Genomic DNA, 23,942 nt, shown 5'->3' with positions numbered 1-23,942 from the left:
ATGTTGCAAAAATAATGTCACAAATGCGTCTGTTTGTAAAAAGCAGTTACGTAATTAACGGTACATTATGTCGACATAAAAATAAAAACGGAAATAAATAAATCCTCTCCAAATCATACGCCCCCCACGTTAAATACAAAATTTATTTGATATTAGAATAATTAAAGAAATATTTCAAAAAAAATTTGTCCAAAAAGATAAATCTTGGTTGACCTATGTCCACGGTATAAGAACGAGCCCGAGCCTTAAGCCCAAGCCTTAGTAAAAACAAGTATTGTTTGCCCCACACGTTCCACACATATTGTTTGTCTAACTATCGATAATGAAATAGTTAAATAGTGGAGCTCCTCTTTAGTTAAACCCTATGTATAACTAAAGGTCATATTTCATTCACTCATAAGAAAATGAGCAAGTTCCTTTAGAGACTCAAAGGTCCTAAATTCTATTCCCACCAAGACTACAGAACCGAAACAATAAAACTTATTTTCTCCAACACATAGTCTGTCTGTGGCGTAGGCCTGTTGATAAAAATGTTGCCATCACACACAGCTCGACTTCTTGAATGAGCTGCAATGCCTTTATGACGTTGTCGAACAAACCCTCTCGAATGGTCCAGAATTATATTGCTACGAAGATCTTGTGTTTGATGACGTACACATACGTGAAAGGAGCTCGCTTCTGTAAATGCGTCGGGGCCTAGCTGTTGAATATGAAGATTATGCCTACTCAATTTCCCACCAGAACTTACTTCTACAAGATTATATGTACTAGACGATTCCTGTAAGAAATTATATCACGGAGTTGCAACAAATTCACTGGTGCTGCATTTCATAAAAACTAAACTTATACGGCGACTGCATTTCTGATTCTCCTAAAACAAGTGCTAAAACAGTTTAAACATCATTACGTGCAACAAAGGGAAGACGAAAGTCTGCATGCATTGTTACCTGACGAACTGCAGTCCACTTTAAATGTGCAGCACTAGGTGCATCTTGCTGCAGATAAGTGTGCACAACCCTGCCACCTTCACCAATATGCACCTCCATAACTGAATTAACCCAATAACGCTCATCCTTTTCATCACCAACACCACCCAAATACATGAAATACTCCTCCACAATGCCAACTTCACCTCCTTTCTCTACCAACACTAAAACCCTCGGATTTGACATCGGCAAATTCCTTGAACCAATCTCGCATTCTCGCTTGTTTCTTGTGAATAAAACTTAAACCGCAACGGCTTCTCAACTATACAATCTGCCGGAACATACACAATTGTAACGTCAGGTGCTCCAATTCCGTTCAAAGACCAAAACAAATCCCTGTTTTCAGAATTTGACACGAATTCCATAACTTTTTCACTAATTTTATCTGAAATTATTCCCAGAATACCCCCAACATACACATTATTAGGTAATTCATCAAGGTTAGACTTGGAATTGATAATGTGACCATCAACTATAACAATATTTAGGGTTTCAGTATCATCATCATCTTCATCACCCCCATCTAATTCAAAACCAATGCGATTTGTTGGGTTGTGTGAAATTGAAGAAATCTGGGAGTTCTTGATGGAAGAAATATCAATAGTTTTATAAGATTCATCTATTCGTGTAGGCCAAGAACAAGAAAGGGAAGATTCAGCAGACGAATCTCTAAGTTTTTGAATATTTGGGGATTGTTTTGAAAGAGATGATGAATGTGAATCTTCTAGGGTTTCAGCGATTTGGAGAACGATTGGGTCAATAAGATGAGACGATACTTTAGGAACAATCGATAAAGATCGGAACTTGGTTCTAGTTTTGTGTTTTAATAAGGGAGAAGAGAGGAGGGGGATTGATTTTGAGCTTTGAAGGTGGTGCTGACAAGGTGGCGGGAATATTGTAAAGAAGAAAAAGCACATTCCTAGAGAAAAATCACATACATATATGTTAATGTAGACTAATGTAGTAATGACAAACTATTAAGAATACTTTCTGTGACTGAAATAAAATTATGTTCCCTTATAATGAGAATCATGAAACACACTTATCACCACCATTGCCGCCGCCACATGGGCTGAGAGTTGTTCAACTGATCAAATTCATGCTGAAATCCCAAAGTTTCTTTGCTAGTTCTGTATCTCTACCCTGTGGGGTTGTTTTTCCAATGTTGTTGTCCAGGAAATACTCCCCGCTTACACCTTTGTTGTTCGGATGTATTGCAACGTAGCATGTTGTAGACGCACCCTTAAAAACCAGTAACATGTGAGATAAATGATTTAGGTAACAGATATCAGCAGGATATTTGCTGTCAGGAGAACTGAGAAACAACAAGAAAACATCTTCTGCAGAATGCATGAAATATAATGAACATACCTGTGGAACATTTTTCCCCACAAGCTTACTAACTGGAGCTACAACAACTTTAGATACCCAGCCTGCGAAAGAGTTTGCACCATATCAGTAAGATAAAACCTCGAAACCTGACAAGTCAGTTCAAATTAAACGAATTTGTGCGCAAAAGCGAAATTCAAAAGTAAACCATGGACAATAACTTACCACCAAATATGCTGCTATTACGCCAGAGATTTGTCACAATTGCTCCTGGATGAAGTGAATTTACTGTTATTGGCACCCCATCTTCCTGTTCATCAAGAAAAACAGAATGTACTACTTGAAATTTCAGAACATTTTATTATGGTTATGATATACTAAGGAGAAAAACTTTTGAGGATAACATACCTTAAGGCGTCTACTGAGCTCATTAGCGTGCAATATGTTTGCAAGTTTTGATTGTCCATAGGCACCCCAGCTGTTGTACCTGCAAATAAATAAGAGAAAGAAACTAGAATTCAACTTTTTGGATTTTAAAGTTTTTCCTAAGCAAAAACTCTTCATCTCGGAGTTACGAACCCTGATTCTTCATTAAGTTTGTCGAAGCGAATCCCTTCTTTATATGCAAGCTTGTGAGCTTCAGAAGAAACATTGACAATTCTTCCTTCTATGTTACTTCGAGATGCAGTCTTTTTCATGGTCTCCAACAGAAGATTTGTCAAAAGAAAATGACCTGCAACAAAATTGAAATCATATAAGATAGAAACATTGCCAGATACCTGTCCACAAAATTGAATTATGCTGGGGAATAAGGAATTAGATAAGACGGTCAGGACAGTATAGTGCAGAACTCAAGTATGAGGACGTCTTGTTTGTTGACGCTTGATAAGGTTACGGTAGCCTAATCAATCTCTATATTGACAGACACAACAAAATCCGGACCACTTTATGCAACATACCTAGATGATTTGTTGCAAACTGAAGCTCTATTTTGTCTGGAGAGAGCTTGTAAGGCAGTGCCATAACTCCTGCATTATTACTGCGACAAAGAGTAAAAACTCCTCAACAAAAAAGCATTCATCCACAAAAAATCACATACAAAATTGCATATGAATTGCGAAAACAAACTTCTCAAATTCTTTGGATACTCACATAAGGATATTCAGCGGAAGACCCAAAGACTTGAATTCTTCCGCAAACTTTCTCACTGATGCCATGGAACTAACATCCAGCTCCAATATCTCAATTTTCGCAGAAGGTGTTTCCTTCAATATCGTTTCTTTCACTGCGTTACCCGCAGCCGTATTCCTCACTGCCATGACAATTTGAACTCCACGCATTGCTAGAACACGTGCAGTCTCCGCGCCAATACCATTCGATGATCCTGTCATCACCACAATAACAATTGGATACAAACATAAAAAGAATAACAAAATAATTTGGAGGTACCATGAAAAATTCTACAATCCGCAATCATGAAAAATTCTTATTCAAAATTATTCTTGATTCAATTCCACAAAATTGCTAGTCACCGCGAAATCAAATCTCAACTTGGATATCCAGCTAGCAAACCATATTATTTCAAAAGTTCATACTAGTCCAAGAAAATAACAACAACGGCAACACAATCCCAGTAATTCTTGTTTTGTGGAAAACTAAAACCAAAATTATATAAGAAAAAGAAAAAAACAAAATTTGTTCATCCAAAACTAGCAGTTAATAAAATAAAAAAAACAATCGAAGAATTGATGGATTATTACCGGTAATAATAGCAGTAAGGCCAGAGCCATCAATTCCAAGAGTTACATCTTCTGCTGTATTACATGCTGAGAACCCAGATGCTCCTCTTCTGCTAAACAACACCATCTTTTCAATCTTCTTCTTTCTTTCTTTGGTTTTGTTTCTGCTAAAGAATGAAATTATGAAATAAGAATAACTGCTGGGCCAGCCTGTCTTGTTTATATATTCTTTTGTTACTTGCCAGTCCAACAACGATTCCAACCACTGATATCCTGATAGAGTTATTCTCAGATTTAGCAAAAAAGTGTCCTAGTTTTCAGGAATATAAATTCTAGAAATCCAGCAAATATTAAACTCTTAAACAGTGTCTTTCTTGTCAAGTACTTCTCCGGATAGAATTTTGCAATACTTGGTTTCAAAGATGCACGAAATAACATTCTAGAAAGCAAGAAACACAAATAAGAATTTTTTTAGCATACATTGTTCAAATTAAGGTGAAGCCTGATTGTTGCTGTGGTATGTACAGTATACTTTTTTGTTAGTTGGTGGTGGTAGATTTTCTATCTTTTCACCAGAAGACATTATCATTGCAAAAAGAAAGGATAAATAAAAAAGGTGGGAATAGTGGCTCGTAGTGGAGAGCCTGTCAATTATCGAATCACTTGTCATTTTCCATTAAAAAAGAAAAACAAAATATCACTGATGCCCCTTTCGGCTTACACAATCAAGCATGTCCCGTGAGGACAGATTGTGACAAAGGTAATCTTTTGTTTCCATCCTAAAACAATTAAAAAAAAACTATCTCATTAAAAAAAAAAAAAGGAAAGTCTTTGATTTGGACTCTATAAATACTGCAAACCCGACAGATGATCGTGATATAAACGATTCAAATTTGGTTGTTCTGAGTTATAATAAAGAGAAGCATGCAGAAACGCAAACGAACAACGGAAGAGATGAAGGCTAAAAGCAATGCGCACATTCCACACGAGGTACTTTTGCAAATACTGCACAAACTTCCTATTAAAACTTTGATGAGGTTGCGCTGCGTCTGTAAATCATGGTCCGAGTCAATCACGAATGATCGACAATTTATCCATGCCCACTTACTTGAATCCCAAAAGAGTCCCAAACTCATATTCAAATTCTTACCCAGAAAGTTGGGTTATTTTATTTACGACCTTTCTGTTTTTTTTAGTTGGAAAGGAAGAATATCCCATAAATCACTTGTTCTATTTGGAAAAAGATAAGTTTGTTAATGGTAAAAGCCAAGTTTTACCTTATATTCAGAATCTAATTGCTTCGAAAAACAGTTCTCCAAGGAGATTAATTGGTTATTGCAATGGTTTGGTATGTTTTTGGGTCGGTCTTCCATATGCAACAGGCGATTGGACTTATTTTGTCATTGAGATATTTAACTTTAGTAAACTCGAGAAACTACGTATTGTCTCTCGCGTACAAACCCCAGGAAAGACATGGGTTCAAGATTGTCGATTCGGATATGATGGTTTGGCCAAGGAATATAAATTGATGTGTATACTTGAATATATTGATGGCGCTGATGTTGAAGAGTTACACAACCGATATATGATTTTAACACTTGGAAGTACTACTGGTACTTGTACTCAATCCTGGAGAGAGATTAAGCATCTAATGACACCAAAACCCTGCCCACAAGGACTTAGGCTTGCGTCACCCGGCCATTATGTTGATGGAGTTCTTTTTCGGATCGACTATGGAAAATCTTTGATTTCGTTCAACCTCCATGAAGAGAAGTTTCAAGTAATTGATATACCGCACTGCGTGTATCCTTGGGGTTATGATGATATATTGGAATACAAGAGATGTCTGTGTTTTGTTGGAGTTTACAAATCTGATAGTCATAGTTATAGTGGTAAGGTTGAGTTATGTATGTTGAAAGACAGAATCAACCAAGTTTGGGTAAATGAAACTATTACATTCGATCTTCCAACAACTGTAGGATATCCTCCCAGAGCTCCATGTTATTCTGACCAAAACCATGCTACGTTTACACATATTGAGGGAGGTAATACTGATATTCGCATTATACAGTTCGCTGGCCGGATGTATCTATACTGGAGGAAATTGACAAAGCACAAAGGAAATATCCAGCGGTTATTCAATTTTATGATTTGGACACCAAAAAGCTTACTGAAGTAAAAGGTCCTGCATATGGTAAATGTGGTTACGATTATTGTGTCACTAACCATGTTGAGAACCTTGTGTGAGCACACAAACCACGAGGGGATCCGAACGCTCACAATCAATCATTATCATCTAAAGAGATTATGAAGATGGTACCCTGGTGTTGATTCATTGGCTCAAAACCTTCGGGTTTATCATGGCCTCATCCAACAACTCCATGCGTGGCGTTTGTGCATGGGATATAAGTATTAAGGAAAACAAAACATATAAGTAAACATGCACGGAGCTAAATGAATGTAAAGTGCTGAAATGTAAATAAGACCAAGGTTTACGTGGTTCAGCACTAAGGCCTACATCCACGGGGTTTGTTGTTTTACTATGTTCTTCACGGTTACACGAATAGTTGAATGACTTTTGGGGTTTACATGTTTCTCTCCTCTAAGGGATTAACTTACCCTTACTATTTCTCTCTCTCTCTCTCCTTCCCTTCCTGATATTTTTCGATCCCCCTTCCTCTTGGTGGAGATTGGGTATTTATAAGGTTAGAACGTGGGACCATCTCTGAAGACCGTTGGAACCTTATCTTCTTGTGTCCTCGCGTCCATCACGCGGAGGTCTGCGTTTGCCCCTTGATCCCGCAGAGGCATCCTCGCTCGTTCCACAGGTTGGTCGACACGTACACTGCTCAGAGTGTTTAATGTGGGTAGTTGAGGGGTCTGCTCGTGTCAGACAAGTGTCTTCTGCCCCTTTCAGTCCGTGTCAGCTAACTTTCTCTCCACCGTTGATCTTAGCTCCTCTTTTGGGGATGAGATAAAGTAACTCCTCGGGGTTTATTTGGTGTTTCGTGACGCATCATGTTTTGATGTTTTGGCCTGCATGCTTTCCACGTACCTTTTTATATACACGTGTCTGATAGTGAGATATATGTGTACACAATTTGCCCCTTTTCTTCGGGCTTGAATGACTAATGGGTGCCTTGAAGAAAAACTATCGTCGCATATTCTTCTCACTCCTAATAACTTCTCCTAGATACTTGGGCACGTCTTTTATTCGTGCATTAACTGCTTATGTAACGGGCACGTTTCCCATTCCTCCCTTAATTTCCTTCTCTTTCTTTCGGGTATTTTAAGGATAGAAAGAAAATTTAATTTCATTCTTCCTAAACACTCTCTCAGTTTTCATTCTTTTTTCAGCCTTTAAATTTTCTGTCTGTCTTCATTGAACCTGTGACCTTAAATTCTCTTTCAGTCTTCATTGCACCTGTGATCTTAAATTCTCTCCACCTTAGCATTAATCACGCCCGCTTCTCCTGTTTGTTTCTTCTACTGCTGTTTTTGCCGGTAAGTTTTTCTTTTCTTTATTTCCACCGTTTTATGCTGTGTTGATTTGTGAATTCTCTGCTACTGTTGTTCCTTGTTTGTGATGAAGAACTTCTTCTGATGCTTGCATACTAGTTTGCCCCTGTTCTTCATCTTAAATTAAGGAAGCCATTACTTCGAGGGTTCTTCCACCAATACTCACAGCCGTTCCGTATCCCAACTATCGGGGAATTATCTCCGCGCCCTGAAGGAATGCTATCTGCGGAGTAAGGGGGAAACGTCGATGACTTGTTACGTCCCCAATCCCATGGAGAAGGAATGGTATACTCCTGAGAATTTCAATAACTCCTTCGGTGATTACGTCAATAGTAGGAATCGCAAGCCGTGGAGTGTCAGCCTTCGGAATCTCCCTGCTCCTCGAGGCGAGATTCGTCTGTTAAATGAGGTCAGCGATGCCAAGCTGAAGTATGTTCCTGGCACGGAGGCGTCCAGTCGTCGGAAACTCTTCCCCGCGCGAGAGAGGATCAAGCGCGACCATGACTACGAGTGGCACGCCACCGTTATCGAGATAGTTGGTCCGTGGGCTTACGGTTGGATTCCTGGTCCCCGCGGTTGGCGGCCTACCGAGAATAGTAAGCCGCGCGAATCTCCTCCTGTTCGCTATGGAGATTTCTGCCCCTGGCGTCTGAACTTTGCGGGCATGAATTTTCCTTATGCCCTGGACGTCGTAGAGGGAGACGAGGAGGATGGTTCCGGTGCTATACTCCCACCGAAGAATACTCAGCTGCTCAGGTACGCAGATTCTAGCTGCGCTTCTTTTTTAGAACTTCCATCAGACGGGAAAAAAATTCTTTTTGTGGTGTTGGTTTCAGGTATTGAAGAAGAAAAAGATTAGGCCGAAGCAGTCTTCTACTACGGTGATGGGCGAGGTTGAGCCCAAGAAGAAGTTACTAGTCCAGTGAACGAAGAGTTTGCTGAGGACGAGATTACAGATGGGGAGGAACGTACTGGTACCTCCCCTATCAATGTCGGAAGAGGTCTTCGCTGGTCACGCTGGTGATGAAGGAAGGAACAAAGTGTGGTGGCTGATGACGTTGTCATCGGGGATGTTTCCGTCCCTGCTGGTGATGTCGCGGATACCCTTCCCACTTCTCAAGAATTTTCTTTTGATCGGATGTATTCCACGGGGGAGTTCTTTGACGAAGCCCTCGATTTTCCCGAGGACTTCTCTTTACTTTCCCCCAATGATGATTGGGATGTTCTTGGTGGTGATGGTAATGGGGATGCTACTGTAGAAGATGTTGGTGCGGAGGAGCCTGCTGTGCATGTAGGCGCGGAGGAGCATGCCAACATTGTGCTGAGGGGGTCGTGTCAGAGAAGGAAAATCTGTCGTTGACGCGCCGATAGTCTTCCCCAGTCGCCGACGTCTGAGGGTGAGGACGCCATCATGGATTGGTTTAAGGAAAAGAATCTTCTGTTTGTCTCTCCCCCCCTGTTGTTGCTGGGGAAAAGGAATCAACCGCGTATACCCGTCGCATGATGGAGATGTCTTCTAAGGCGCAGGTGTCTGAAGCCTGGGGAAAAAGGTTGACTGTTCCCGAAGCTACCCTTGCCGGAGCCTCCTACTTCCGTTGCCGATATGATGGCCATCGCCGACGGGTATCAATATGGCTTTCCGCAGCAGCGTGTGCTGGAGGTAAATTTTCGTACATACTTCTACGTGACGATCAGACGCTTCGGTGAAATAATGTTTTGTCATCTTGATGTGTAGATGATGAGGAGCGAGCATTGTAACCACGTGCTGTATCAGTTCTTCAAAGCGAAATCTCTGAAGCTCGAGGCTAAGCTTCGTCACGAGAAAAGGAATTATCTGCGGCTGAGGTGGAAATAGAAGACTGAAGAAAAGCCTTAAGGAGAAAGAAAAGCTGGGTGAAGCAGAGGCTGATCTTCGTTCAGAACTTGTTGCAGTGCGCGCTGAGTTAGAGCAAACTCGTAGCCAAGTTTCCACTTTCACAGGTTTGGTTCTTTTCCCTCGCCGTATGTCGTCATTCTTTTATCTTAGTTGTTCTGTCTGAGTCTCCCCACCCTATCTCCAGTGGGTGGCGTCCCCGAGCTGATATGGCTTCGAAACGAAAGAGCTCGGCAAAAATCTCGTATTAGAGATTTGGTTGAGAAAATTAAGAGTGAAGCTAAGAAATGGGATGCTCGGGCTGAGGTATGGCGCGCCGGCATGTTCAGATGGTCGACATGCAAAATCTGTACAACCATGATCGTGCTTTATTTAATGGCACACTGCTGTGGACCGTGATAATCTGCGGGAAGCCCGTGAGCGTACTTCCTTGTTGGAATCTAGGATTCAGCTGTTGGAAGAAGAATTACAGACGGCTCGATCCATTCCTCTTTCAGGGGTCCAGGATAATATGCTCTGTCTTGCCAGAGAAAGAGATGATGCTCGTGCTGAAGTCTACGCTCTCAGCAATGCTCTTTCCGTCTCGTGCCGACGTAGCTCGTCATGCTGAGTCTGAGAGGAATCTTGAAGTGTGCATGTACAGACTCAGCAAAGGGGTCTCAGAGATAAATAAAGAGGTCGACCACCTTCGTCATATGGACTCGATGAAGCAGGTAGAATTAGATGCCTGTCAATTTACTCTCACCAACCTTCAACTAGACTATAAGAAATTATCCGCGGAATATGATCATCTTGATGAAGCGCGAGATGCGGTTGTTAATGAGTATGAAGAGGCTTCGGCTTGTGTCGAAGGTATAATCCCATTTCATCGAGTGTGACCTGTGTTTTTTTTACGCTAACTCCGTGGTGTTGTCTTTTTCAGAGCTCGAGGGACGCCTTCGCGTCACAAATGAAAAACTTGAAAAGGCTCAATCTTCCTTAGCGCAGCAGGAAGAACAGACCAATCACTTCAAGAATTTAGCAGCAACCCGCGAGGAGGCCGTTGGTGCTGCTTCTAGAGAAGTGAATCGGCTATCTTCGTTATTATCCCAAGCCCAACAGCGGACAACAGTTATTAAACACAAGGCTCGTTGTCAATTGGCTGAGGAGACGAACAAGATGCTGGAGAGGATAGAACTTGGCCTAAGGAATGAACATGGTCTCGTGAAGAACTATCCTCGTCGTCCCGTTCCTTCTGCCTTGCCCAGCTCCTCGGGCCCTCTTCTGGTGGGAGCGTCCCATCAAGTCTTCGGAATAATCCTGCCGATGGGGCCGCCACTAGGTAGAGATCGCAGCGTTTGTAGGGTCCGCGGCATCATTATACTTTTTGTAATCATGTAACAAGGATATTTTTTGCTGATGATCCTGTAAAAGGAATATTTTTTGATTGTGTATCCTTGACTTTGGCCTTTCACTTCTTGTAATCACCCTTTATGAAATGAATCCTCTTCTTGATATACCTACAATGTTGTTTGTTTTTATTTTAAGTATTTGTGAAAAAACAAAACAAAAGTTTTTAAGTGTTTTGAGTGCGATACTGAAGGAAGGTACCTTCGTGATCGTCTTGAGACCTGTCACCCCGCTGGCGAATCCTGGGCCAGAGGATTCCCAGACGGTGGGGGCCGGGGCAACGTTCTAGGATATGGGATTAAAATATTTACGCACCCATTCCGTCGACCCGTTGCCTTAAGATTGGTTGGGTATCTCTTTCTGCTGGGTGCCTTCCCCCTGGTCCTACACTTATGGACACTGATGGGGGAGCCCTGAGAGATTGTAGATTAACTACTTTCCCCAATATTGTAGGTAGATTCCACTGACTTGATAATTTGAAAGCTTGTTTGATTGATAAGTTGAGGTCTGCAATTCCTCTTCCAGAGATAGAAACATGTGGAGCGGTCAGGCTCCCTTCTTCTTCTGGTACACTCCAAGCAGATTCAAATCTGCGTTGCTTCTATGGGAAGTATGGTTTGAGCCATTTAGCATTCCAAGGATGCCGGAGGACCTCGCCTTTTAGATTACGAAGGTAGTAGGAACCGTTACCCGCAATGTCGTGGATCATAAAAGGTCCTCCCCATGTAGGTGCTAACTTTCCCCATTTCTTTTCTTGCTGATACCGTGGGATTGTTCTCAACACATACTGTCCCTCTACAAAATTCCGTAGCTTTACCTTTTTGTTGTACTCCCTTGCTAGTCTTCGTTGATAATTTTCCATCTTTTGCAATGCTACTTCCCTTCTTCCTTCCAAGTCGTCCAACCTTTCTAACATCATATCTGTTGTGAGGTTTTTCTCCCAAGCTTCGGTCTTCGTGGTTGGCATGAGGATTTCCGTAGGTATGACTGCTTCAGCTCCATAAGTTAGAAGAAACGGGGATTCCCCGGTAGCGGATCTTCGTGTTGTCCTGTATGCCCATAAGACATTGTGCAGTTGTTCGCACCATCTTCCCTTATGCTCGTCTAATTGTTTTTTGAGTATAAGGGCGAGGGTCTTGTTGGTAGCTTCCGCTTGTCCGTTGCTTTGAGGGTATATGGGGGTGGACTTGTTCTTTCTTATTTTGAAAGTGTCGAAGAGCATGTCTATATTTTTTCCCTGTAATTGCTTGCCGTTATCAGATACAATTTCAGCAGGTATACCAAATCTGCAAATGATGTTCTGGAATATGAAAGTGAACACATCCGCGTCTCTGATCCTGGCCAAGGCCTTAGCCTCCACCCATTTACTGAAGTAGTCCGTGGCTACTATCAAAAATCGTCTCTTCCCTGATCCTTCGATGAAAGGCCCGACGATGTCTACGCCCCATTTTGCAAATGGCCACGGGCTATCGAGTTTAACATTGTTGCCGGCGCGTGGATTTTTTTCGCGAAGCGCTGACATTCTTCACATCGTCGGGACATCCTCGCGCATCTTGTATCATTCGGCCAGTAATATCCTTGCGTTTTTGCTTTGTCAGCTAGTGATCTCATGCCGCTATGATTCCCCGCGTCACCATAATGGATATCATTTAGAATTCGATGCCCCTCTTTCCGGGACAAGCAGCGTAGTAATGGTCCAAGGAAGGATTTCTATACAGGACCCCCTCCCGAAGATCATATCTTCCCACTTTGGAGAGTATCTTCCTAGCTTGTTTCCGATCCGCAGGTAAGCTTCCTTTTTCGAGAAAGGCATGTATTGTCACCCTCCAGTCATCTTCGTTGCTGAAGTCTTCGTCTTGATTTGCTCTTGACAGGATCCTCTTCATCAAAGTCATTATGGATGTCTTCTCCTACCTGGTCTTCGATATTTTCTTCCATCACATCTTGATTGGTAGCGAAGGAGAATTGAGATGCAATCGAAGGCTCGTATACCCTTGCTATTTTAATACCTTCGGCATTTTTATCCCTCAGCATGGATGATATATATGCTAGGGCATCCGCGTGCCTGAGGTCCCTTCTGCATAAGTGCCGGAACTTAATGTTCGGGATTTGTGATGCCAATGTTTGGACCAAGGCCATGTAAGCTGAAAGGGTGTCATCGTACACATTATACTCGAGCCCTATTTGCCGTATGACAAGCTGCGAATCACTTGTCAGCCTTACATCGGTTACCCCCATCTCTATTATTACGTAGGGCATGTACGACAGCTTCGTATTCAACAATGTTGTTGGTATGCTCTTTGAATTCCAATCTAAGTGCCTGTATAATCCTTTCTCCAGTTGGGGTGATAATGACAATACCTATTCCTGCTCCTTCCTTATTTTTAGATCCGTCGACAAAGACTTCCCATTGTCTATGACTCGCAGGTTCGAGGATATCCATTGGATCCTTGATTTTCTTCCTCGGCTTCTGGTATTCCCTTAATCTCTTCGTCGTTGTCAAGGGGGTCTGCTAAGAAATCTGCCAGCACTTGGGACTTCTGAGAATGTTGAATTTCATGAATGATGTTGAATTGGTCCAGATGGGTGTTCCATTTGGCTATTCGGCCCACTTTTCCCGTGCTTTTGAGGACTGCTTCCAATGGTGCTTTGCATGGTACCCTGACGAGGTGAGTTAGGAAGTAGGTTCTCAGTTTTTGGGTAGCCCATACCAGTGCGAGGATGAGTTGTTCAATCTTAGTATAATTTCTTTCCGCGGAATTGAGTGTCTTGCTGACGTAATAGATAGGCTTTCTACCTTTGTATTGGTTTTGACTAATACCGCGCTGACTGCGTCCTCCGTTGCTGCTATGTACAGTGCCAAAACTTCATCAGGGTCTGGCTTCTGCAGGATCGGGATTGAAGCTAGCTAGATGTTCTTTGATTTTTTGGAATGCTTCCTCGCATTCGGCGGTCCATTCGAACCTGCTCCCTTTTTTAAGAATATTGAAGAAATGTTTGCATTTGTCCGAAGACCGTGCAATAAATCTGCCCAACGCTGCTATGGACCCATTGAGCTTCTGCACTTCCTTCAGATTCTTTGGGACGGCATCTCTACTATGGCTTGAATCTTCTGGGTCTACCTCGATGCCCCTTTTCGTCACCAGATACCCGAGGAACTTCCCCGAGGTGACACCGAAAGTACATTTCTCCGGATTCACTTTCATGTGATGCTGTCTCATTGCTTCGAAGATATTCCTCAGGTCCTGGTGGTGATTTTTACGCAGCTTGCTTTTGACGAGCATGTCGTCCACGTAGACTTCTAGGGTTCCTCCAATCCATGGCTTGAAGATAGCATCGACCATCCTTTGGTATGTTGCCCCTGCGTTTCGAGCCCGAAAGGCATTCTGGTATAGCAATAAAGGCCATGTGGGGTATAGAACGCTGTGTGTGGCTGATCTTCTTCTGCCAGGGCTACTTGGTTGTAACCAGAATCCGTCCATGAATGACAGTCTTCGTACCTTCAACTGCTTCAACCAGTTGATCTATGCTCGGCAGGGGATAGCTGTCCTTTGGACATGCCTTGTTGAGATTAGTAAAGTCGATGCATATTCTAACCCCTCCATTTTTCTTAGGAACAATGACCATGTTGGAGATCCAGGTAGGGTACTTGACTTCCTTGATAAATCCTGCGTCTAGTAGCTTCCGAAGTTCTGTTTCTACTGCCTCATGATATTCTGGAGCCACTTTTCGTATTTTCTGCCTGAACGGGGGCGTGCCCGGTTTGATGCGTAGTTCATGTTGGATTACTTTTGGGTCAATCCCCGGCATATCTCCTAACTTCCAGGCGAACACATCCGCATATTCCTTAAGTAATTTGGTTAAGGAATGTTCTCTTCCTTCGTCCATGATGGTCCCATTTTGACCATCTTCGGGTCTTCTTCCGTTCCTATGTTGATTTCCTTTATGGGTTCTACTGGTGTGAACACAGGCTTCGGGTTTCCGAGGACTGGGGCGCTCTTTAATTGCTATTTAGCGTGTTTCTCTGCTCTTCGCTGGTTGTTGAGGTACTTGTTTCCGAGCCTTGGACATTACCATCTTTCGTCAAGCCTTTTCCTGTAGTTTCCTTAAGGAATAGGTCTACGGCTTTCTCTTTCGCGGTTTCTTGATTTCTTACTCTTCGGATTTTTCGCTGCTCTTCTTGCTCATTGTTGATATGATCCTGAGTGGCCTGGCACTCTCGCGTAGCGATTCGATCTCCCTTGATCTCCATTATTCCCTCAGGTGTTGGAAATCTGAGGTATTGGTGGTATGTTGCCGCAACTCCTTTGAGCTTGTGTACCCATTTCGTCCAATAATGGCGTTGTAGGGGGAAGGGGTGTCCACCACACTGAATCGGGTATCCAGTTTCATGGGCCCTGCGTTAACCTGTAACACGATGTCTCCCAAGGGCTTCGTGGCTGCCATTGAATCCGTAGATGGTGTGATAAGAGGTCATCAACTGTTCATCATGGAGCTTCATCCGTTTGAATGCATCATAGAATAGGACATTTACAGAGCTTCCCCCGTCTATGAGGATCTTTTTGAGGTTACATCCAGCTACTGGTAATGTTAGGACCAAGGGATCGTTATGGTCTTCCATATCTTCTTCGATATCCTCGGCATCGAAGATAGGAGATTCCATCCATTCTTCGTGTTCGTCCACCGCTATCCCATCGACCTTATATAACTCGCAGCGGTCTTCGAATTGCTTCCGTAACCTTTTTCCAATCTGCGCTGTGAGTGAGGGTCCTGTGGCTTCGGAACACGAGATGGTGTTGATTGTTCGGTTTTCTTCCGGAAGTTGGACTGGTTTGGTTCGTTTGGATCTGTCCTCGGTAACCCTTTCGTATGTGAGCTCTCCCGCATCAATTAATTTTTATCAGGTTCTTGCATTTTTCGGTCTGGTGTCCGTTGAAACAGTGATACTCACAGTAATCTTTAGACTTCTCGGATCTCGGGGGCTGCTTTCCCTTAGACCATGGCCACTCTAAGTTTTCCCTCCCTTTGATCTCTCGTAGGATACGAGCATAGCTAGCGTTGAGTTTCGTGTAAACTTGATCTTCGAATTTTCGGTCGCCTGTTCTTCGTTCATCCCTCCGTTCCTTCCTATCTTCGTGAGGTCTCTCATCTGAGCAACCCCTTTTGGCCCCATTGGTTTGTTCCGCTGAATTGGTGCGGTGAGACCTCTGCGGATATGCCCTCGGGTTTTCCCGTTGAATTTCTTCAAGTCGAGCGTGCTTTCGATAATTATTCGGAGATCTCTTCTGTCTTGGGCACGCTCCCGTGAATTTCAACAAATAGGGGACTCATTCGGTCTAAGCCCCATTTGTAGCAGTTGATGCTTACCACTGGGTCCACGCTCCCTATGGCTTGGCAGATCTTATGCCATCTGTTTGTGTACTCCCTCGTGGTTTCCTTGTAGCCAATTGCTAGTGAAAAGAGCTTTCCATCCGTTGTTTACAGTCTTGTTGTACATGTATGTTCTTAAGAATTTCTCTGCGAGTTGGTCGTATGAGTGGATGGAGTTTGGTGGCAGATTATCAAACCATGATAACGCCGATCCCTTCAAGCTTGACGGGAAGTATCTACAGAGTACGGCGTCGTTCTGACCCCATCTAGCTAAGACACGGTTGTAGTACCGAACATGTGCAGCAGGGTCGCTGGATCCATCATAGCATTCGAACGTCGGGACAGGGCATTTCAGTGGAATAGGGGTGTTGGCCAAGCGATGCGTTAAGGGCGTGGAGTTAGCTTCTCTCATGACCTCTTCTAACCTTCCCCCACCTTGTTTATTTTTTAATTGCCTGATCTCTGCCATCATCTCATCTCGTAGTTCCTCCATTGCGCGTTGGTGCTCTAAATTCTTCAGCTCATTACCGTCTGACTCTCCATCGTCATAATCCGGGTCGGATACGCTACGTCTCCTTGTCGCGTCTTCATTAGCCGCTAGGACGACTCTACAGTCTTGGTTTGGCTCTGGTGCTTTGGAGCTTGCTTCATCAAGTTGTTGGCTGGTCTTCGTGCTTAGAGCAATCCGCTCCTTTAAATCTTGATTTTCTCTGGCCAACAGAGCTACAGCTTCTGCGTAAACCTGCTGGTTCTTCCTCAGTTCCTCAAGCTCAGCCATTAGTCGGTGTGATTGGTTGGACCCCTGATTGGGAGTCCCAGCGCGTGCCGCTACAGCCGTGGTGCCGCCCTCCTCCATGGTCTGTACTAAAGGTGGCAGGGGTTCAGCTTCGGTTGCTGGTGTTTCCAAATTGGAGTGAGCGCCCCTTTGCGGTGCCAGAGCCGCCGGTATGGTTTGATTCTGATTATTTGTTAGCGGCATTCCAAAGGTTAGAAGGTGCGCGGGTTGGAATGTTCTGGATTCATCCACCCTTTCTCTTGGTTGATTAAGTTGACTCATGGCGAAGGTATTGCTAGCCTCCGCAGCCTCCCCGTACTTTATCGTTGCTGCTCTGAGAGCCGCCGCTGCAACTGAATTAGCGTTCATGGGTGAAGTGATTTCTGCAGTATCTTGCCTTCGATTGGTCATTTTAGCTTTATCTCCTTTCTGCTTGCTTCGGGTGATGATCGGGGTTGTCCTGGGTGTTTATTTTGACAAAGCTTTGGATTTTCCTGCTTCCTGCGTCTTTTCCATCACGTGCCCTTTTGTTGATAATGAAATCTCGCGTAAACTTGCCTTCTTTACTCACAACACGTTCTCTCTGCATAAGTTATTTCAAACAACAGAAACGGGAATATCCACGTGAAGCGGGTTAGTTGGCGAAATACAATTTTTCAAGAGGGAATTAATACCCGCGGGCTATAAAATACGGGTTAGAGTTTTATTAAAGGAGATCCTTAGTATAAAAACTACGAAAATTGTAAATCCGATGGATTAGAACAATAACCTGCTTAGAACAATAACTCTTATCGAAGATCAAAGGTGGGTTTTTGAACATAATACAGTTAACGAATGATCTATACGGTCCAAGCTGATAAAATCAGAGCAATCATATGCCAATTTAAAATGAAACCACAGGACAAGATAAATCTTTTACCGGGACGAAGTCCCTGTTTCTAGCGCCAAATTGTGAGCACACAAACCACGAGGGGGTCCGAACGCTCACAATCAATCATTATCATCTAAAGAGATTATGAAGATGGTACCCTGGTGTTGATTCATTGGCTCAAAACCTTCGGGTTTATCATGGCCTCATCCAACAACTCCATGCATGGCGTTTGTGCATGGGATATAAGTATTAAGGAAAACAAAACATATAAGTAAACATGCACGGAGCTAAATGAATGTAAAGTGCTGAAATGTAAATAAGACCAAGGTTTACGTGGTTCAGCACTAAGGCCTACATCCACGGGGTTTGTTGTTTTACTATGTTCTTCACGGTTACACGAATAGTTGAATGACTTTTGGGGTTTACATGTTTCTCTCCTCTAAGGGATTAACTTACCCTTACTATTTCTCTCTCTCTCTCTCCTTCCCTTCCTGATATTTTTCGATCCTCCTTCCTCTTGGTGGAGATTGGGTATTTATAAGGTTAGAACGTGGGACCCATCTCTGAAGACCGTTGGAACCTTATCTTCTTGTGTCCTTGCGTCCATCACGCGGAGGTCTGCGTTTGCCCCTTGATCCCGCAGAGGCATCCTCGCTCGTTCCACAGGTTGGTCGACACGTACACTGCTCAGAGTGTTTAATGTGGGTAGTTGAGGGGTCTGCTCGTGTCAGACAAGTGTCTTCTGCCCCTGTCAGTCCGTGTCAGCTAACTTTCTCTCCACCGTTGATCTTAGCTCCTCTTTTGGGGATGAGATAAAGTAACTCCTCGGGGTTTATTTGGTGTTTCGTGACGCATCATGTTTTGATGTTTTGGCCTGCATGCTTTCCACGTACCTTTTTATATACACGTGTCTGATAGTGAGATATATGTGTACACAATTTGCCCCTTTTCTTCGGGCTTGAATGACTAATGGGTGCCTTGAAGAAAAACTATCGCCGCATATTCTTCTCACTCCTAATAACTTCTCCTAGATACTTGGGCACGTCTTTTATTCGTGCATTAACTGCTTATGTAACGGGCATGTTTCCCATTCCTCCCTTAATTTCCTTCTCTTTCTTTCGGGTATTTTAAGGATAGAAAGAAAATTTAATTTCATTCTTCCTAAACACTCTCTCAGTTTTCATTCTTTTTTCAGCCTTTAAATTTTCTGTCTGTCTTCATTGAACCTGTGACCTTAAATTCTCTGTCAGTCTTCATTGCACCTGTGATCTTAAATTCTCTCCACCTTAGCATTAATCACGCCCGCTTCTCCTGTTTGTTTCTTCTACTGCTGTTTTTGCCGGTAAGTTTTTCTTTTCTTTATTTCCACCGTTTTATGCTGTGTTGATTTGTGAATTCTCTGCTACTGTTGTTCCTTGTTTGTGATGAAGAACTTCTTCTGATGCTTGCATACTAGTTTGTCCCTGTTCTTCATCTTAAATTAAGGAAGTCATTACTTCGAGGGTGAAATTTTGAGCATGTATACTAATTTTAGGGTTGCTACGTTATCGTGGTTGTATTGCTATGGATGTGTTTTTTGATTTTTGGTAATGTTTTTTGATTGTGTGTAACTTGTTCTTGATTTTATTCTTTTCGCAGCCATGTCTGACCGTCCGCGGCCTACTTATCAGACTCCTGATTCTGGGTTATCGAGATCTCCTCCGCGTCGAGAGTCTCAAGATGATGTTCGTCGGAGTCGAGTTTCTTCTGGAGCGAAAGCCTCGTCCTCTAGGGAAGAGATTCCTTCGATAATTCCGTCTGGTTCTCGAAGAGTCTTTGATCGCTCAGTGGCTCGTCCTCGTGATGATACTAGGAGTACGCAGGCTCCGCCCCGCTCTGTTGCTTTTGACATTCCTCCTCTACGTTCGTTAGTGCCCGAGCATCATCTACGGTCTTCTCCAACTTTTAAAGGGAAGAATACGAAGGGTGTAGCTCCTAGGGTTGAATCTTCAAAGAATCCCCCCGTGAAGAGAAAAGCTTCGGAAGCGTTCGTTAGTTCATCCGGCCCCGCCGAGGAGGATGAGGCTGCTCCCTTGATACGCAGTGTCTCTGTTAGCAGGAAAAAAGTAACCTTCAAGCATATCGATCTTGAAATATTCAAGGAAAAGCATGAGCTTCAAGCCTTCGGGGTTCGTTTCTATGCCCCTGAGGATGATATTACGTATGAGCTTATCTCCAAGTATGAGTTCGATGAATTTCATTTGTTAACGACGGTTAGGGCATTCGAAGCTGGTCTCATGTTGTCGTTGTACAAATCAGGTGATTCCTTCTACTACGACGTGCTCGCTAGTCGTGAGGGTTCTTCCACCAATACTCACAGCCATTCCGTATCCCAACTATCGGGGAATTATTTCTCCTATTGAGGGTATTTAAGCTTGCCAAAATAAAAAGATACAAAGAATCAAACTTTGTTTCAGGTCAAGTGGGATTCTAAACATTCTGATGTGTATTCATAGGCAACAAAAAATTGACGGCACCCGCTGGAGCAGCTTTGATTACTGAAGGACGATACCCTTGTAAAGACCAGCCCACCCCACCCTTCAGTTACCAAGATGCGCCTCAGGGCATCAAGCATGCCGTTATAAGCATGGTGCTCGACCCGAGCTCCATACTTTGGGTCCCTGGGAAGTCCTGTAATCTGGAACCTTTTCTTGACCACATCAAGGGGGTGGCAGACAGCTTTGGCTCTTCCATCGCTTAAATAGTCCCAGACGTGGCATCAATTAAAGCTCGTTTCAGAGGCCTCGGCTCTTCCATCGCTTAAAAGACAACTCAGGCACAATGCTAACACCACCTGGAAGAATAGAAATGCGGAAGAAAAGCAGAATATGATGCAATGGAACCAACTACAGAACTAGGACAGTACAAAAGCATTTTCAACAATTGTTAGTCAATTTCATGGTGAAATCCGACATATTCCTGGCTAAATCTCATATCTTGAGCTTTTAAGTTCCTTTTTTGAAATGTTGTTGCTACTCTCCATTTACGCCTCTTGACAATTAGATAGGAAACAATGTAGAATATCATCGATGCCGTGCGTAACCAAATGTGACCCGTGGGGACAGAAACAAAAATGTAACAAATGGGACCTTTCGTTATCTGGGCTAAACTGTCAATGACAAAGAAAAAAAGAAACGAAAAAACTATCTATGATGCATGCAGTAGTGCAAATTCAGAGCAGCACATTACGGAAGCATATTCAAGCATTGTGGATCAATCTCATGCTCAAATCCCATAGTTTCTTGGCTAATACTATATCTTGAGCTTAGGGGTCTGATTTTGAGATGTTGTTGTCTTTAAAATATTCCCACTTACACCTCTGACGGTCGGATGTAAAGCAATGTAGCATGTCGTTGATGCCCCCTACAAAAAATCATGAAAAACATGTGTCATTTTTGAAAGGTAGGACTTAGTAAATTGCTACGGTATATTGAAGATATGGCATCAAATATGCAATTCAAATCTATAACCTTTAGTTCAGTTTAAAAAAATTAACAACTTGTATAATTTTTTTGCTCCAAAAAATTGTGCAGCAATACCAACCTGTTGAACATTTTTAAAAACCAATTTTCCCAGCGCTGAAACAAATCCTGCATTGAACCAGCAACAGAAGAGTATGACTACATTTTTAGGCGAAATGATTCACTTCAAAGCAATTTGTGAGTTTTCAGAAATAATAACGAAAGATAACTTGAATATCATATATATGCCAGGAAAATTTACCACTTAAAAAGGTATTGCGAAAAATATTGGTTGCTACAGCTCCTGGATGCAGAGAATTTTCTGTTACTTGAACCCCATCTTCCTGTTCACCAAACCATTAAAATAAAGACCAATCCGTTGCATATGAATTCAATTTGTTTCCACCTCCATTAAAAATTATTCCTTGAGGCGTCTTGCAAGCTCATTAGCGTGCAGTATATTCGCGAGTTTTGATTGTGGGTATGCTCTCAAGATATTGTACCTGTAGGTTAGAGAGACAAAAATGTGTTGGAAAAAAAAATCCACCAATTGAAGTTTGACTTGCAATAGTGACAATGTGACTGCTCAACCTCAGAAGCGCACTTAGTCTAACAGCATACTGTTGATTCCAATTATTAATTGATCCTCTTTAGCAAATAAATATTCTTAAAGAAGAGTTTCCCTACCCTGATTCATCATTGAGTTTATCAAAACGTATCCCTTCTTCGTATGAATGCTTGTGTAAGTCAGATGACACATTGATAATTCTTCCTTCTATGTTATATTCTTCGGCAGGCCGTACTTTTCATGGTTTCCAGTAAAAGTTCAGTCAAAAAGAAAAAAAAATGACCTGCAAGCGAAGAAAAAATCAAGTAGTTTTTTGAGGAATCATCTCAAGTTCACTTTCAAGCATACCAAGAATATCTTTTCTTCCTTGAAGAGTTTAATAGAACAAACTGTTTGGTTTCTAGATGTGCTGATGAGCTACAAAATATAGATTATGCTACAAAATATAGATTATACATCGTTGCAAGAATTTCAATTTCCATGAGCATGTTTTACTGTTTGGGAGTTTTTGAAGCCATGGCATATAGAAAGCATTGCAAATGGTAGTAATACCTAGATGATTTGTTGCAAAAACCAGCTCTATGTTGTCTTTGGAGAGCTTTGAAGGAGGTCCCAACTCCTGCATTGTTACTGCAACAACCCACAATGTCGGAAATCAATACTAATTCAACTCAAGGACACCTGAAAATCTTCTAAGATACTGACACAAGAATGTTAAGTGGAAGATCAAGGGACTTGACAATCACAATTTTTCTCACAGACGCCATGGAGCTAAGATCTAACTCCATTACATCAACTTTGGCGTTATTGTTTTCTTTTACTATCGCTTCTTTGACAGTTCTATCTGCGGGCACATTTCTCACTGCCATGATTACACGAGCTCCACGCACGTGCAGTCTCAACACCAATACCACTTGATGCACCTGGAAATCTAACTCCAAATTTAGAGAAGATACACAAATGCCGTGATCGAATTTCACAATGTCTCAAAGCCTATACAAATACAACCCATCATATAGTTCATAAAACTGATTAAGCTATGCCATCAAAGGCTACTGCACAACCTCCCCTTACATTCAAATACATACCTAACCTCTGTGTCATTTGACTCATTTGTGCACATAAGCCATACAAATCCTAAACAAAAGGAACATTTATAGCTGGCATTAGCTGATGAAATTCAACGGGGATACATTTAGGGGTACAGCCTAGGCGACAATTAGGCACGCCTAGACGCCTGCCCTTACATATCATGTCATTTTTGCACATAAGCCACAAAGCCTAAACATGAAATTCAACGGGGATATGTTTAGGGGCACAGCCTAGGCGACAATTAGGCACGCCTAGACGCCTACCCACACACACCATTATTGAAGTAGTGATATTCAGTTCAAGAGGAAGAAAAATGAGAAAGTTAACAAAGATGAGAACTTTTTGTTACCACTTACCAGTGACAATGGCAGTAAGAGCAGACGCATCGATTCTATTAGTTACTTCCTCAGTTGTACTCGAAGATGAAAACCCAGATGGACCATTTTTGCCGACCACATTGATTGGTATCTCTCTAATTAAGAACCCAAAACAAGAGTGATGTCAGTGACTGAATCAGATTACTGATTTTCAGTCAAATGATAGATTCTTTAAGCTCCGAATCATTTATTGTTCTTCCTCTCAATATTTACCGGAGAAATCAAGGAAATAAACTCTCTGAGATTAGCCCCAATTTGAAGTCAAAAAATTTGAGTTTATTTTGGTCTGGAAGAAAGTGAAATCAAGTCAAGTCAAAAGGAAGATCGATTGGGATTAGGATTTGAGACTAGCATTGGCATTGTTGTGATGATGTAGCGCTGTGATGGATGATGTAGAGCTACCGGGTTAAAAAAATTGTGTTTGCGGCTCTGCTTGGTTCGCGAGACGGGATGATTTTTTATTTTTTTTCATTTTTACCTAAATATAGGCTAAACTAGTGTTTCTTTACCCCTGTAAAAACCAGTTAAGCGAAACTAGGCTTAGGCTTCTCATG

The 23,942-nt window shown here is 42.4% G+C and overlaps 2 protein-coding genes and 1 long non-coding RNA gene across 5 annotated transcripts; all 3 read right to left on the bottom strand.

The window, feature by feature from the left end:
• Positions 1-457: 457 nt before the first annotated feature.
• On the bottom strand, positions 458-1,903 carry LOC113304995 (protein ABCI7, chloroplastic-like). Its single transcript, XM_026554113.1, has 3 exons — positions 1,255-1,903; positions 948-1,150; positions 458-778 (listed from the first exon to the last, which is right to left on the bottom strand). The coding sequence occupies exons 1-3, from the start codon at positions 1,901-1,903 to the stop codon at positions 458-460; spliced, it is 1,173 nt and encodes a 390-aa protein (XP_026409898.1).
• LOC113304274 (short-chain dehydrogenase TIC 32, chloroplastic-like) lies at positions 1,903-4,588 on the bottom strand. The gene is made up of 8 exons (XM_026553348.1): positions 4,076-4,588; positions 3,468-3,699; positions 3,275-3,354; positions 2,895-3,048; positions 2,724-2,802; positions 2,541-2,625; positions 2,358-2,419; positions 1,903-2,228 (listed from the first exon to the last, which is right to left on the bottom strand). The coding sequence occupies exons 1-8, from the start codon at positions 4,179-4,181 to the stop codon at positions 2,070-2,072; spliced, it is 957 nt and encodes a 318-aa protein (XP_026409133.1). The 5' UTR covers positions 4,182-4,588; the 3' UTR covers positions 1,903-2,069.
• Positions 4,589-20,249: 15,661 nt separating this feature from the next.
• On the bottom strand, positions 20,250-23,656 carry LOC113304275. Of its 3 annotated transcripts, XR_003338120.1 has the most exons (8): positions 23,368-23,656; positions 23,008-23,056; positions 22,666-22,842; positions 22,472-22,549; positions 22,039-22,202; positions 21,614-21,854; positions 21,434-21,480; positions 20,250-21,253 (listed from the first exon to the last, which is right to left on the bottom strand). It is a non-coding gene; the product is annotated as an uncharacterized LOC113304275 (long non-coding RNA). The 3 variants fall into 3 exon arrangements; XR_003338121.1 differs by lacking the exon at positions 23,008-23,056; XR_003338122.1 differs by lacking the exons at positions 22,666-22,842; positions 23,008-23,056.
• Positions 23,657-23,942: the final 286 nt, after the last annotated feature.

The sequence above is a fragment of the Papaver somniferum genome, chromosome 8, assembly GCF_003573695.1.
Source record: "Papaver somniferum cultivar HN1 chromosome 8, ASM357369v1, whole genome shotgun sequence".
Classification (NCBI taxonomy): domain Eukaryota; kingdom Viridiplantae; phylum Streptophyta; class Magnoliopsida; order Ranunculales; family Papaveraceae; genus Papaver; species Papaver somniferum.
Note: the sequence above shows the minus strand (reverse complement) of the source record. Positions and strands in the feature narration are given on the sequence as shown.

Excerpts from the sequence above, each read along its gene's own strand:
- LOC113304274 (XM_026553348.1), bottom strand. The coding sequence starts at position 4,181 with ATGGTGTTGTTTAGCAGAAGAGGAGCATCTGGGTTCTCAGCATGTAAT. Across the intron at positions 2,420-2,540 it reads TAATAGCAGCATATTTGGTG|GCTGGGTATCTAAAGTTGTT; the intron begins GTAAGTTATTGT and ends ACTCTTTCGCAG. Across the intron at positions 2,229-2,357 it reads TGGGGAAAAATGTTCCACAG|GGTGCGTCTACAACATGCTA; the intron begins GTATGTTCATTA and ends CTGGTTTTTAAG.
- LOC113304995 (XM_026554113.1), bottom strand. The coding sequence starts at position 1,903 with ATGTGCTTTTTCTTCTTTACAATATTCCCGCCACCTTGTCAGCACCAC. Across the intron at positions 1,151-1,254 it reads TGTGTATGTTCCGGCAGATT|TGTTGGTAGAGAAAGGAGGT; the intron begins GTATAGTTGAGA and ends CGAGGGTTTTAG. Across the intron at positions 779-947 it reads AGTGGACTGCAGTTCGTCAG|GAATCGTCTAGTACATATAA; the intron begins GTAACAATGCAT and ends AATTTCTTACAG.